Source organism: Pagrus pagrus, assembly GCF_965226575.1.
Source record: "Pagrus pagrus genome assembly, chromosome: 12".
NCBI classification, from domain to species: domain Eukaryota; kingdom Metazoa; phylum Chordata; class Actinopteri; order Spariformes; family Sparidae; genus Pagrus; species Pagrus pagrus.
In genome coordinates this window covers 9,960,595-9,976,376 of record NC_140196.1, presented here as the reverse complement: position 1 = coordinate 9,976,376, position 15,782 = coordinate 9,960,595, and the positions used below count along the sequence as shown (strand labels likewise).

Below are 15,782 nucleotides of genomic sequence, written 5' to 3'. Positions count from 1 at the left end.
GTACCCCTGTGAAGATGACCTATTTCCCAGAAATACAGCTCGGGCCCTCACAGTGAGAGGCTGAGGGGTGTTCGCCGGTGGCATTCATGACAGGGATGGCAGAGATTTTAACACTTCCACTCGAGAGCCTTTCCTCCACTGCCCTCCAACCACATATAAGCCAATATACTGCATTTACCAGAGAGCTGCATTTGCCTTGGCCTCTGTGAGCGTTTCAAGCATGAAATCACTTGCTGTGTAGCGTATGAGCCGAACAACACTTGTGGATGTGGACTGACTGAAAATATGTGATAGAGGGAGGCAAATTCATAAATTATGTGGAGGAAGAGACTCTTTCATGTTTGAGTTATTACTATAAGATGTGACATGAAGGGGAGTATTTATGAGACTTGAAGGAGAGAGTTTGATGTAGCAGCAAAAATAAATTCTTTGCATTTCAGCATGTTTTTGCTGCATTTTCTGTTTTTTTTTTTAGGAAAATGCGAAATGAAAAAGATTCCCTCACTTTGCAAGAGCTGGATTTTCTCAACAAAAGCAAGATTATTTGTTGTCTCACACCTGAAGTCGACCTCTTTGGAGGTGTTTGGCCGGCCTGCCCTAATTCTGTGCGCCACAGAGAGGCACTCGAGCTCCGCCCTGGGACCGCGTGCAACCATTTGGGGAATTAAAAAGAAAAAAAGGAAAAGAAAAACACATGGCCCTGTTCCTGAAATCATAAATGAGTGCCTCTCTCTCATCCGAGGGTTTTAAATTAAGCTGAGCACAGGTGGAAGTTGTGCATGACTGGTGCGTGTCTGTGCGTAAAAAAGAAAGCACCCAGCAGGAGCGCAGTGACAGTAAAAGCTGCTCTGTCAGAGCTGCTGGTCACTTCTCATGCAGAGCGCGTCTGCGGAGAGCACCGCCGGGCTCGCTGCGTCCTTCACCACTCTCCACGCGTGAGGACAGTCCGCCAAAAAAGAAAAGAAACACACAGTAGAAAGTGTCGAAAGAGTATCGCTTTTTTTTTTTATTTCGCGGACAATCGTTCCCGGAGCGTGGTGCGGGGATCGAATATCTGATCGGAAACTCAGCGCATCCGCCTGCTATCTCTCTGCGAGGAGGCATCAGGGAACTGGAGAGGGGAGACAACGTGTTGTGAATACAGATGAGAGCAACTATTGACACCTTCAGCCCACCAGTCTGCTGCGCGCCTGGACAAAGCTAAAAGGACATCGCTGCGAAGGATCCCGCTTTCTATCGGTCTATCAGTTCAAGCCTGTGAGTCATCCGCCAACCGTAGATGTTTATTTACTAGCAGAGCATCTGCACCTTATCTTTTTTTTCTCCTTCTTTTTTTTCTTTTGGCTCCATCCCGGAGGTGAAAGCTGGCTGCCTGCCATCGGTTCTCCACGAAGCGCACATAAAACCAATAGATCTGCCCCGAAAACACCCGTCTGTGGCTTGTGTGACATGCTGTAAGTTGCTTTTTATCTGGACTGGACCTATATTATGGCTTCGCTGTATCAGAGATTCACCGGGAAGATCAATACGACCAATTCCTTCCCGCACCCACCTGAGGCCAGCCACCTTCTCGGCGGACAGGTCGCAGACGAGGAAAACGCAACGAAGACCCCCCAGCAACTCGTCGACGGCAAACCGCACATCCAGTACCGCAAGAAATGCCTTCAGGAGGATGAGGATGTAAGAACACTTTGACTTTATTTACCAGCGTAAATGCCAAATCTCCAGATGTATAGTTTAGATGATTCCCACTGACACTCTCAGACACATATACACAGACAGTCCTCACAGGCCTGTAGAGTACATCCCTGGAGGTATAGAAGCTCTCTGATTGGTTCCCAGAAAGTTTTAAAAGGTTGCTTTTTATTCTGAGCAGCTGGAAATCTTTGTGGGTTTGTGTTTCTATGAATTATGCTGATTTTTTTTCCTCGTCAAGCTCTTCACATCCGGTTAGATGAGCACTTAAAAGGGTCTCTGGAAGCTGATGCTCATTATAGGCAGGTGTCTAACAGACGATGATGATGATGATGATGGTGAAAATCATCCCTGTCTGATGTGATTCTGTGTCCCTCCTCCTGGCGCTGTCCCTGGTGCTGATTGCCAAGCTCTCCACAAGGTTTTGGTCATAGACTGTTGCAAGAGCATGGATGTAGTCTGTGATGATCTTAAAGCTTTGATTCTTGGTTTTGTATGCTGCGCACCGTCTTGGCAGTTAATGTACCAGAGCAGGAACATCTGAATTTAATCAAGAGGGGAAGACGTCCATGGGGAACGGCAGCTCCCGACAGCTTGTATTTTGAAAGATAAGTTGCACTTTTTTTGGATAGCAACGGAGCAGCGACGAGAGGATCTGTAGCTTCAAACACTTGTGCTTTGATGACGATGGTGGCGTTTGCTTGTTTTGTGACACACGATTGAATCCGGTTCCCTCATGTGAGACAGCATGTGGCCCGATACTGACTGATATTTGTAGGACGTTGTTCCACTTTGAGTTGACAGTGTCCAGCTTGTCTTTCCAACTGTTTCTCTCGCTGAGAACACACACGCAGCAGCACGCAGAACAGCAAATACGAGTTAAACAGGTCATCAGAATTAATCACATAAAATGCTTTAATCTCCAAATGTTTTGCCTTCATGACGGAGGTATCTAAGGTCATGTGGTGAAAGTCTGATTAGGTTTATGCGCAAAAACCACTCGGTTAGGGTTAGGAAGAGATCATGGTTTGGGTTAAAATACCTGCGTTACTCATCACAAACACAGCTTGAGATGTCCCGAAATCTTGTTAAAAACACCCGGCTTTGTCGCCACAAACACGGCTGGAGACGTCCTGACTTACCGTTAAAAAGAACTGTTTTCTTGTCGGCATAAACGCGACCGGAAATCTCAAGGTCTGCTTTAAAATATCAAGTGGTGTCACGCTTACAAAAGTCGAAATGCAGTCTCGAACTGCGATCACTGGCCCGGCAGCCTTCTTGCCTGTAACTCCACCACCGTCCCCTCTGCCTCCTGATATGAACGTCAGCTGGCAGAATGTAACGTGAACGTGATATGACACGTATTGTAGAAATGTCAGTATGGTACGTAGCCATAATCGACCACATTTTATCTTAACGACTGGGGCTGGAAGCAGATATTCCCTGATTAGCCCTCCTCAAGCCAAAGAGGAGAAACCAGCAATCGACACAGCTGCTTTAGCCTTTGGTTTGCCTGTAAACTCTTGACCTCCACTAATGCCTGACGAAGAGGCTTGTTAATAAGTGAGCTGCTTGTCTCAAGATGACAGCAGTTCAAACCTAGAGCAAACACAAGTATACTTGACTGGCCTTTTATCTTTAAATAGCTGCCAACACTGCGATGTTCCTCTGAATTATTGATGTCTGTCACATCCAGAAGCAAGTGATAAGGTTGGCAACAGGCTGAACGCCGACACTGCTCTGGCTGTCAACAACAACACCTGGGGTGGACTCAGCGCTCGCCGTGTTTCCCTCATTTCATTTGAGAGCCTTGATGTTCGTTTTATGAGGTACTTCATTGGTGGAAAATTAGAAATCACCATTTTCTCCGGCAATTAAACCACAGAATTGCATTTTAGGAGTGTGACCAGGATGTGTTATTGTACTGCCGGGTTGCCAATATATTTATTGGGTTTGCGCTGTTAACCTTGAGGTCACCTTTGGTCCTGATGTCCCCCTGAGTCGTGCTGGAGCATGAAATTGCCTTTAGCCTCAGGAGATGGGGGAGACCATTTCAAGGAGTGCTATTTCCAACCCCTCGCCCTTCTGTAAAAGTTTGAAAGCGCTATTGTTGTTTTCATTTATTTTCCAGAAGGAAAAGGGCAAAAAAATTGATCTGGAGATGTCTTCAGAGCCTTTAAATCATCCTGATGTTTACCTGCACGGTTGCCAAAGCTGGTAAAAGGAATGGAATTACAGTAATTAGGACTTTTTGCAAACAACAGTTTGATTTGCTCGCTTCTTATGAGCTCTCACAAAATGCAGGCACTGCATAGTTTGTGGGAGGTGTGTGCGCTGTGGGATTGATTAATTGTTGCTGTGCTCAGTGTGCATGCATCAGTGTTTTGTGGCAGAGTTTGAGTCACCCGGGGAGACATCAGCAGTCGTTCTTTCTCCTCCTCTCTACCCTTAACTGCAAATAGAAACCTAGTAGTGCTCTTAATTGATTGTTGTTGTACATAAAGGTGAAATATGCTGACATTTCACCTTCAGACTGGAGCCCAGGGACACTTTCATGCCTGTGTTGCGTTTTTTCTTTATGCACAGCAGAGAAAATGGAAACATTTCTCTCTGTGATAATTACAGCTGGTGACAGGTGAACATACTATGGTTTCAGTCTACACATGTATATCAAGAGACAGTTATTCATTGAGGGTTTCTCAGACTTGGGACTTTAACACTGATCCCTCTGTATGACTTACATGTGCAACTGAGACCATTACCGAGAAGATTGGCTATTTCTATACAGTTGATATCCTTAATGCCTGTCACAACTTCAGAATCCAAATTATCCGATCTGTGTTCTGGCGGCACTAAAACAAAGTTAAGGCTACTTTTGTTTCAACCTCATCTTTTGTCCAAACGGGCAGCCAGAATCATCAAAAATAAAAACTTTCAATCTTACTGGAAATCATAAAATAACAGAAACAAAAAAAAATCTGTGCGCATAAAATAAGTAGAACCAATAACCATAAAAATACATCAAATAAATAAGTACAACTAAATTAGGTTGACAGAGTCTCATGGCCTGGGGAGTGAAGCTGCTCGGTAATCTGGTGGCACAGCAGCGGATACTTCTGTATCTTTTTCCAGATGGCAGCAGGGTGAACAGACTGTGGCTGGAGTGGGTGTCAGCTTTTAGTATCCTTTAGGCTTTGTTTAGACATCTCACTTCACCGGTGTTGCTGGTGCTCTGTAGATGTTCTGGGCGTTTTTGTATCATCCGCGGTAGAGCCTTCCTGTCCTGGGCCGTGCACGACTCGTGCCAGTTTGTGATGTTTCCAGTCAGGATGCTTTCAGTTGCTCTTTCTGTAAAAGTTGACGAGAATTTGGCAGCTACAAAGAACTTGATTGTGTGATTGTGCTGATTTTAAAAGCGGTATGAGCACCACCTTTGTTACTCAAGGTTTTGATGTGGCTAGTGAGTGAATTTGCTTTGGAAGCGGGTGAAAGACAGCAGCCACTTATTTTTAATACTAGTTTTCATTTTTTTTAAACACAGCTGTTTCCGGGATGCATGGCGATGAGGTCACGTATGTGGTAATTGGATCGATAGCTGTAAAACGACGATGGTGACACAGTAAGGAAGGTTGGTTTTAGTGCCGTACCACCAGACTAAAGAGCAGCTTCTCTCCTCAGACTGTGAGACCCCTGAGTTCATCCTCAGCACATCACTAATAACTTATATTATCTGCTGTAAGCGATGTTTTCCTTTTGGCTAACTTCCTGTCTGTCTTCCTGTCTGTCTCTCTACTGAGACTGTTTCATAACCAGTTAACGACCTCATGTAGTATGTTTCGGATACGAGACTGAAATTAAAAGAAATGATTAGCTCTTACAATCACATACTTGAAAGAGGTAATTCAATGAACAAATCATCCTTAAAGTACCTGTAAAAATAGTTTGACTCCTCGCTTTCAGAGCAGCTTTTTTTAGGTGAAAAAGGAGCTTTTTAGATTCATTACCCGTTGGTTTCCCGAATGAGTTTATCATTTCACTGATTATAATTAAGGCATATTAGACGTTCTTGCCTACGGCGAGATCTCAGAGATTTTAACACCAACTGAGCGTTAATCACTGATTTAAGCCACTGGGTGTGTGTCATAATTACACAGATTTTTAATTTTTTTTATACATACTTATTTTTGTACTGTTAATCATCACGGAAATGTTATTTTATAAGCGCACATAATATTTTTACTCACAACACATGAACCCCGCTGCCTGCTGACAGTGATTTTCTAACAGCGGCTGTGAATTCATGTTTAACTCTGAGCACTAGTCATTAGTGAAAAGCTCATTTCCCACCGGGCTACCTTAATCTGAGACTGGCATGCTGCTCTATAATGCATTAGTCATTTCTTTTTACCTCTGCCTAGGCTATAGATTTTTGATTAAAAGTACACTGGAAGTGTGTTTTTATATTACTCTTAATGGGCTGCCTCTACGTGAAATTTACTTAGCCTCCAACATAGAGGGAAAGTGCAATAATGTTCCCTGAGGAGGCTGGTGGCAAAGATGGTGGTTTGGAAACATCAAGGTTACTCAGGCTGCATCTGCTGGGATGAGCACAAAGAGCTATGAGCAGCCTGATTCCTCTGTAGAGATTACTGGAGTGTTTTTATAGCGTAGCCATTGTGTCTCAGGGTGTATTCTTGGCTGGGTATCCTTCATCCTGTAAGGCGCCATTACACCTGCGTGGCCGTTATCTTTAAATTAATTTGCTTAAGTTTCATGTTGGTAAAATTGTGCTTTATCAAAGGTGAATTCCCTGTCTCCGTAATTGTGTTATCCTGTTTTGGATCGCAGGAAATTGGAGTTCAAAAGGAGTGAATCATAAATCATCTTGACTGTGATCTAATTCCCGTTGGGTACCACTGCCCAGGGCTCACACACACACGCACACACACACACACACACGCACACTTCCTGCCTGTCCTCATATGCACTGAACTGTGCCTTCTACTTAGAGATACTCCAGATCTGAGTAAGACAGTCTGGCCCGGTTCCCAAGTCTTAGTTTAGCTCCTCTGTGCTTCCTTTGAGGTCCGGAGCTCAGATAAATCAGCCAGACGGAGCTCAACGAGAGCAGCCAGATAAAAGAAAGAGAGAGCGGCGGGATGTGATGGGCTGTCCCTTATTATCTGCAGCCGGGGCTCACTGTGTGCTTCAGGTGATGACTGCTGACTGAAGACTGCCACTGGCTTTGTTACCTGCTGCACTGCAATCTGAAATGACGGTCTGTCCTGAGGTGACCTCCTTCTTACAACAGAGCTCAGTGCAAAGAGCGCGGTCAAAGCTGTGGTCAGAGTCAACAGTTGGGAGATGACAGGAAATGAGTGGAGAGAGATGAAACAGAGGTCCCTGGCTGGATTCAAATCAGGGGCTTTGCTTTTCATGTTCCTTTAAACACTCGGGCCAGAAGGGAACCTATCTGCATATAGATATTATGGAGGCTGCCATTAGACGGTGCTCTCGCTTGTTATATAGATCGCTGGTATAATATTTTTCTAAAAGATTGAGGATTTTGTTTACATACTATAAAGTTATGACTTTGTTCCTGTAACATTCTCATAATATATGTCTCGTTATATTTTGACCTTGTTCCTTAGGCTTTTTTTCTCTTAAAGTTACGACTTCATTCTTGTAATATTCTGACTATATTCTCAATTTGGCTTTAATATTCCCTCATAAATAGATGAAGTACACAGAAATAAAACTGTGACACGATTATGGAAAAATCTGGCATGACCTCATACTATATGAGCTACAACCTGCCCTGACAGATTTTTTTGGCTGCTTCGGGGCAGCGAAAACAAGCTGTGAACACAACACTGACATATCATCACCTTTTAATGTGATGCAGTCAACTACCAAACAGTGGCTTACTCATGAATCCATGAACCTTATATGAAGCAATGTTGCCCAATGAATCAAAATATTATTGAAATCGCAATGTGCAATATCCAATCCAAATTATTTGATAAGGAAGAAATGTGTGTAAACGTGTTTGTTTGTAACACAAACCAAACAAGTTTCATATCATCATGATTGTAATGAATTTATTCAGTTGCCATTTCTCAGCTCTAATATGAACACTGCTTTTAGCTCTGTTTTGCCTTCTGCCCCAGTCAACTCTTGGGGAAATATCTGTTTTTATCACCTAAATGCTTCACTATGCTCACCACTCAGTCGCTTACTTTGCCTGTGCGCTGTCAGGTGCTGTGCAGGTAGTGTAAAGTGGGCTTTTAGGGCTTTTCTTGCTAAAAAACAATGCTAGGAAAGTGGTGAGAGTGAAGAAAACAGTAAAGCTGCAGGCTCAGAAAGCAAAACAGTGAACGGAGAAGTGTTGAAACGCACTGCAGAGTTTATGATACAGTATCACTGATGACCCCTTTTACATTACATGCTGACATTTGATACTTTGTCAGTGTAAAAATATTGATTGCAGCAGGCTTAAGGTCTTGGCTGGAACATAAAACTAATCACATTTGTAGTAAGTAAAGTCATAATCTTTAGAGCCCTTTTTTTTTTAAAAGCCAAGATACAAACCCAAATATAAAACGTTATCTACTGGTAAATAAGAAATCCCAGAGTGCACTGAATCATAAAATGAAGTAAAACAAAATCAAATTAAAGGGAAAAAAAATCAATTTATTGTCGCTGACTGTCCAAACCTTCATGTAGGAAAGGATACACACAAAGCAAATGTGCTGTCGCCCAGTGCAGCGCCTCCCCTCAGGACAGCACAGCATCCTCAGCAGGACCTCTTGCTCGGCGTTGCCATGGTTGCAAAGGTGGAGAGGGTGAGGCTGTAAGCTCTGGGAATACACACACACACACACACACACACCACACACACACATCCATACACATGCTGCTGCTCGCTGGTGGCTCTGACTGCCATCTGGAGATGACGCAGCTCTCACGTTGCTCACTGAGCTCGCGTCATGCAACATGTAACGACCACTGTAACGAGCGTGACGGGTTTTTTTCTCCGCCCTCACTCTATAAACAGTCGTACCCCTGTTGGCTCCTAACGAGCATCAGCCTCTACTCCTGTTTCTTGGTAGCTGCTGACAGACTTATTCACTATCGACCTGCTCCTCTGCTCCCAGAGGGCGTCTCAACAGGTCATCCATCCCCCGCCCAGCACCTCGACGCTCTGTTGACACGCCATCGATCACGCCGCCTCCCCCCTCCACCACCACCACCTCCGCGGACCTGTCAACAGCACGTCAGCAGGCCGCTGCCTCGCTGGGAGACTGTCCCTCTTCCTCTTGATGATTTACTGTATTATTACACAAGCTGACAGTGGGCATTAGTCAGTGTTTAAATACAGAGAAGCCTTATTGCTCCCTGATGAGACGAGGATCTTGCAGAATGTCTGATGCTGAGCTTCAGTCCCCTGTGGTAGATTTTCTGCTCTGAAGATCACGCAAAGTAACAAACACATCATCGGCTGTCATCAAGGCTCCAAGTTTTGCTCCTATCATGTTTTAAGTCCCCTTCACTTTTCACAGATATTTTCATTTTAACAACAGTGGCTGCGCGGGTTGAAATTCAACCAATGAAATATTCATGCGGCAAGAAAAAAAAAAATCCTTTTGTCAGCCTTCGTTTTTTGATCTTCTGCTTCCTGATGACAGTCACATCGCCTCTCTGCTTTTCACAGGAGATTAGCTCACTCCACAGATGAAACTTCACTTCACTGTGGATCTTACAGATTTCCGCAGCTGTATTTGAACTCTACGCGAGCGTGCAGCTAAATATAACTGTCTTTTAACCCGGCTCGTTCCCATTTCCCTTTCTCCCCGTTGTTCGTGTCTCTGTTTTTTATTTATAAGATAAGTCGAGGCTCTTTTCGATGTTTTTTTTCTTTTGAGGATTAGCTTTATTAGTCGCATGGTTGATAATCAGCAGGAGGCTCTTTTAGAGGGAGGAAAGAGCAAGTATTGCAGATCAAGTGTTAGTTTGCTCCTTTGTCTGCTGTTTGTCTAAATAACAGGGTTTTTATCCACAGACTGTGTCAGCTCATTGATGCTTAAAATGCCAAGAACATGCAGGCAACAAAAAATGTTTTTGCTTCTGTGTGCACTGTGTCTGTTTTGCCACTAGAGACTGTTGTGATCCAATCAATGCAGCAAACCCCTACACTGTACTGTAGACGTGAACGTACAGTACAGTAGCAGAGCTCCGGCTCACTGCTTGTGCCGAACACAGACAGGATATCTGCACCAATAAAGCCACAAAAACTCAAGCTGCTTCTGTAACTAAAACCAACCAGCTGGCACAGATAAAGTGTCTCATCCGGCTCCAAGAAGAGGAACAAAATGTCACCTCTCATTAGGATTGAAAAGGTCACGCTGCCACCTCGCAGAATCAGCCACATTGAGGGATTTCTGACCTGCAGACGGTGGCATCATCAGTGGTAATTCAAGAGGGGGAAAAGATCAAATTATCATATTGGTTGCAGAGGGTTTATTTCAGCGGCTTTATCTCTCGTTTTTGGACGTTAGATCCTCCCTCTCTGCTGAGACTCTCATCTTCTCTCGCTGTGCAGCAACGCTTCATGTTTACAAATGTTCGCCTTTCTCATCAGAAGAAAGAAACAAATCCGAAGTGGAACATTGGTAATGAAGACAGAACTTTAGAGCGAGCGCAGGAAATTTCTCCTATAACGTTTCTGTCAGCCAGAATTAGAGCGGCAGAGCGGAGCTGCCATTTCTCCCGGGTCCTCTCGCAGTCTTTTTCTGTGCTGAGACCGGGCAGCAGTAATCCGTCGTGTCACACGGGCAGATTCCCTTATCGACCACGCCATGATACAGCAGCGACACGCCCCTGGGAGACACAGGCACACACGCAACGACATCATTTGTAACTAGTACATAGACAAACACATAGGAAGGGTGAAGGAAACAGGCAGCGCTGCAAAGTCAACAGGGTCATATTACAGCGTAGTACTGTAAATCCTTGAGGGAGACAACATCAGAAGCAACAAGTAGGAGTTGCTCTCAAGTAGGAGTTGCAGCGGGGTCACCGCAGAGGAAAAACATACCAGCTTGTGTTGGTCTTTACATCTCTGTCTGAGTGAATGAGCTGGAGAGACAGAAACAGATGCTGCAAAAACTCAGCTAACAAAACTAAGATGATATTTACAGGAATAGTTCTTCATTTTGAGGAATACCCTGATTTGCTTTATTGAGATGAGAAGATTGATAGCACTCTCACGTCTGTCCGTTAAAGATGAAGCTACAGCCACTAGCAGGTTAGCTTAGCTTAGCACAAAGACTGGGAAACAGGGAGAAACAGCTAGCTGGCCCAGGTAGCAAAATCAACAATTGAAATATGCCATGTGTGAATTAGTTAGCTTTGGAGGTGGAGGTAATTTTTATATTTATATCATTTTTATATTTAACATACCCAAGCTAGCTGAATCCCCCTGTCCTTATCAGCTAAGCTCACCACCAGCCTAGCGGCTGTATGTGGTATCTTCATATTTACCTTACAGACGTGAGAGTGATATTGACTTTCTTATCCAACTCTAGGAGAAAAAAAAGAGAGAGAATACATGTATTTCCCAAAATGTCAGACTAAAGCACAGCTATTCTGAATGATTTAAATGTCAGCAGGCAAGTTACATCAACAGAAATAACACATTTAAATCGTTGATGAACTAAAACCAGGAATATTCTGCGGCTCTAAATATATGCCGTGATCATGCCTGGTCAAACTAGTAGATACTATGTGGCAGTGGTATCCAGATCCTTTACTTAAAGCAACATTAAGTAGAAATTGGCATTTTGTTTTGTGTGATTTGGCGCCCTCCACAGTTTCAGAGTGGAACACCACTGTCGTAAATACAAATCCCAGGTCTGTAACAATCTGTCAGACGTAATGTAGGTGCTGACTACAAACAAATCTCGTTACGTCATGACAGTGTTACGTGTTGAAAACTTGTATGTTGAAGTAAACGATATAAATACCACCATGTGCTTTAAAGAGACAGGAGCTAAAACAGAGCACGTCTCCTTTAAAATAAGCCTAAGATGTCTTCACCCGTAAAGGATCGCTTCTTCTTTCAGTTGACCAGAAAAGTCAAAATCACAAAATTTGGAGATATATAGCTTTCACTGGACAAGAAAGGTATGAAAATTTTATATCTGGAAAGATATGTCTCCTCACTTGCAGATAAAGCACAGTTGTAACTGATTATTAACATTATTGATGGCTTCGTTCTGTTTAATCCATACCATTAAATGAACATGTCACACCAGGGGCCTGGATCCACAGGCAGCTAATGTGATTGTAGCTGGTTACACCTGTGTCTGTCTCTGAGTCTACTGGTGTTGGTTCACTCACAGAACGGAGCCACCGTGGACCCTGTCCTGCCTCCAGGCTCTGGTTTAATCTTCTGAATAACACATGAGATAGGTTTTCATGTCGCATCCTCGCCAGACCTTTCTGTGCGTTCTCGTCTTGCGAGGAGCGTCAGGAGAGTGAAGTTTTGTCCCTCCAGCCATGAAGGTGGGTTTGTAGCTTGTTACTTTTGTCAGAAAGCTCAGCATGAAGGTGGCCAGTCGGTCACAGCACAGAGAAAGAAGCTGTTTGCTCTGAATCGGTAGTGTACTGTGAGTGTGTGAGTGCGTTTATCTGCCGACTTACCTCTTGTGTACAGCCACATGTAGGTCGCTGTTGTTGTAGAGAGCCTTTTTTCTGTATTGGGGAGCTTTTCCTGCATGTACATCATCACCTCCAGTCAATAATTCTCTCAAAGCCAGGAGTCAGGAGTCTGAATGAGCCACGGAGCTCGAGGGACGAGGGAAGAAGATTGCTTTTCCCCGAGCTGGGAGTGAAGCGCCGACTTCTGTGATGATGTTTGGTGTGGTGCTCACATGGAGCAGAACAGAGATGGGGGAGATAATGATTGTTTGGTGTAGCGGAGGAGGAGAGAACGGGGAGAGCTATTGAGTGAGTCGCTCTTCTGGAGCTGGCAGCCTGTCAAATCGTAACCCACCAAAGACAGGAAAGCCGAACCACGCTGATTGATGTTCCTCCCCTCGCCAGATTGGCTGTTGCATCATGGGAACACAGAGACTTTATTGCTGAGCGTGTTTAGGAGGACGTCTCACTGCTGCGCTGGCATTATGGCTTATGTGTTGAGACAAACGTACACACCTTATCAGCTTCACCGAGGAAGCTGTTTGTTTTTCCGTCACTCTGACTGCCTGTCAGCTTATGACTCGGTACCCATGATGTTTTATTGCTGGATAGACCTCAACGTGCATAATAGTTGACTGGATCTTTGAGCAAAATTAATGTAGATTTAGTCCTTTTTCCTAGCCTCCTATATTTTATGCAGAGAAGATTGTTTAAATTTGAATTAATTACATTTTTGGCCACTTGGGGGCAGCACAATTAGCTTAATATGCAGCATATTATTCATATTATCTTTATAAAAGCCCAGTCTCATCAGAAAACGACCACATAGGTTGACTATGAAAGCAGCTTATTACAGCCCATATTGACGTTTCTTGTTTGGTGTTGACCTCTAGTGGCCGTAGTGATTATTACGGCAGTAAAGGAGGAAGTCAGGAAGGAGTATTAAGAGTGAGCAGGGGACTTTCACCCAGAAGACCGCAGTTCTTGTCTAATGTGAAACCGAAAGTCAACAATTAGTTATTTTAACTTACTAAGGTAGTAAAGTTTCGTCATGTAACGTTAGTGGTAGTAACATAGTTATTTTAAGCCAAACCACAATGTTTTCCGAAACCTAACCAAGTAGTTTTGGCATCTAAACCAACTAAACTGCGACCGTACGACAAAGGTCCAGTACACCTGTTGCTGCTACGCTGCAATGGTCTTGTTTTGGGAGCGGTGATGTATGTCGTTTTGTGAGTGACTGGCAATCAACCTTTTCAGTCATTTAAGGTATGAGGATGTGTTGCCTATGGATGAACAAAATAGCCTTCTTAACGCTTTACCTGCTACTTGCTAACTTTGTTTGTCTGTCGATTGGTGTTGGGCTAGTAGTGCATGCTGGGTTTTAGAGACTGTTGAAGCTACAGCGAATCATTAAAGCTGTGGGCTGTACAAACAGAATGATTAACTAAAAAAAATGCTAAAACTTTTCAGAGAAGCTTAGGGGAACTGCAGAGTCGGTCGAAAATTATCTGTGGGTAGTCGGCACTTTCAAGTTACATGGCATCATTTATTATGTGTGTATAAAAGTATCGATTAGTGCTTTTAGTTATAGGAACTACTTTTGTGGGTGTTTACAACAAAAAGAAAGAGGCAAAAATTAGCAACCATCATCTTTCCATCACTGATGATCAGACCCATGACTACAAGCATTTGTGAACAGAATTTTAGTGGTTTCTGAATCATTCACAACAGCACTTCTGCTTTTGGCATTCCTGTCAAGCAAAGATAGTATATGTGCCTTTACTGATACTTTTATAGGTATTCACAGGCTTCATTGAGTCACAGTCTTCGTCTATTTGACCTTTCATACTTCTGTCCTGCGTCAGTCGTAGCTGTATGAGCAGCGCTTTTATCAGTCCAGAAGGGTAGTATTGTGGGTAAATTGCTCCTGGGAGAAAAGCGGAGGGGAGACAGGATAAACAACCCTGGGTAAAAAGCGCCATAAAGTGGCCCAGCTCTGCGTGTGGTGTGTAATGCTGATCTGTGCTGAATGGCAAGATGCAGCTAATGGCCCAGGTAAGTGGTTCAGTGCTGATTGTTGTGAAGGGGTTGAGCGCTTTGGATTTATCCTCCTCGCTCGCTCTCTCCTTGGGTTGTGTTTCAGAGATTAGTGCGGCTGTCAGCGGCCGTCGGACACCCTGTTCCGCCTGATCCTCCCTCGGGGCTCTGACGTGACCTCCTGCGGCGTGACGGCGGCGGTGTTGAGTTCTCGTTGGCATCCTCTGGGGTCTGCTTGCTGAGTTTACTTGAGAGAGCAGGGCAGTGTTTCAGTTGGAAAAAAAAAAAAAGTCTGCGCCACTTGGGCACTTCCTTTGACGTGATGTGTGGAACTTAGAGATGCTGACTGTGGGATTATTCTCACTGAGGGTTGAGGTGTGTCTCGTTTATGACCTGGTCATTATTCACCATCTCTCTCCCCTTATCTACATCCATCCTCCTCCTCCTCCTCACTCCTCCGACACTCCACATGCAGCCACTCCGTCACAATGAAAACACGCAAGTTGTCCCGCGTGGAGAGACTGTGGAAGGTGAGTGCGTTCAATCTTTTCAGGGACGCGTGTGAGACCGTGATTGCAATTTGTTAAACGTTTGCCATGTGAAGCGTTTTAGCGTCTTTCTTCCTCCTAATTATGCCTTTAATCAATCTGTTATTGAGCACTTGAAGGACATTTTCAAAAGAAATTACAAGCTGTTTCTTCGCTTGAGGAAGTGTCAGAGCTGTTTATTTATTTATTAAGCTTTCAAACTGTCTGATGATATAATGAGCACTTCAGATGACAGCCGCGCTGTAAGTTGTTGTTGTTAGGATTCACTTCAAAATCATAGTCATTATATCTAAAAACTTGTCAGCTGGTAAATTTCGACACTGGGTCTTCTCTAAGGAGATGCTGCCGGGCAACTTTTGTGTTAAAACATGTATTAAGTGGTTCTGCAAAGCTGTTGATATAAAGTATCGTGGAGCAAAATAGATTTTTGGTTGATTCGCAGTCTTTGTCACGACTTGCTCGACTGCTGCAGTGAGACGTGGAGACTGAAACCAGACACACAGGTTCCAGCACAGATACACCTTAATGCATTTTCCTTATCGGCTTTAATTGTGGTTAAGCAAAGGTTGCAGTTTAATGCAGAGTGCTTCCCCACTGCCTTCATGCATCATCAGCTTTTTCTTTTACATACATATACATATTTAATATACAGTACACCCCACTGACAAAGTTGGACCCCAACTGCACAAACACTTCTCGTTCATTCGTTTCTGATGAAAATGTGTCAAACTTTTGTTGGATCTTAAAGCATCACTTTATTTAAACTGTTACAAGCTTTACCTAATATACACTGAATCT

General features: G+C 43.8%; 1 protein-coding gene across 3 annotated transcripts in view; it reads left to right on the top strand.

Annotated features, from left to right (window-relative positions):
* LOC311266900 (A-type potassium channel modulatory protein DPP6-like) overlaps nucleotides 1-15,782 on the top strand; it is an 87,807-nt gene that overhangs the window by 15,972 nt on the left and 56,053 nt on the right. The window contains exon 1 of one of the 3 annotated variants that reach the window (XM_084369553.1): nucleotides 769-1,680. The exons of the other annotated variants lie outside the window; for them this stretch is intronic. Coding sequence (XP_084225679.1) covers nucleotides 1,489-1,680 — 192 coding nt within the window. The 5' untranslated portion in view covers nucleotides 769-1,488. Of the gene's footprint in view, nucleotides 1-768; nucleotides 1,681-15,782 lie in introns of those variants that run through there. 3 annotated transcript variants of the gene reach the window in all.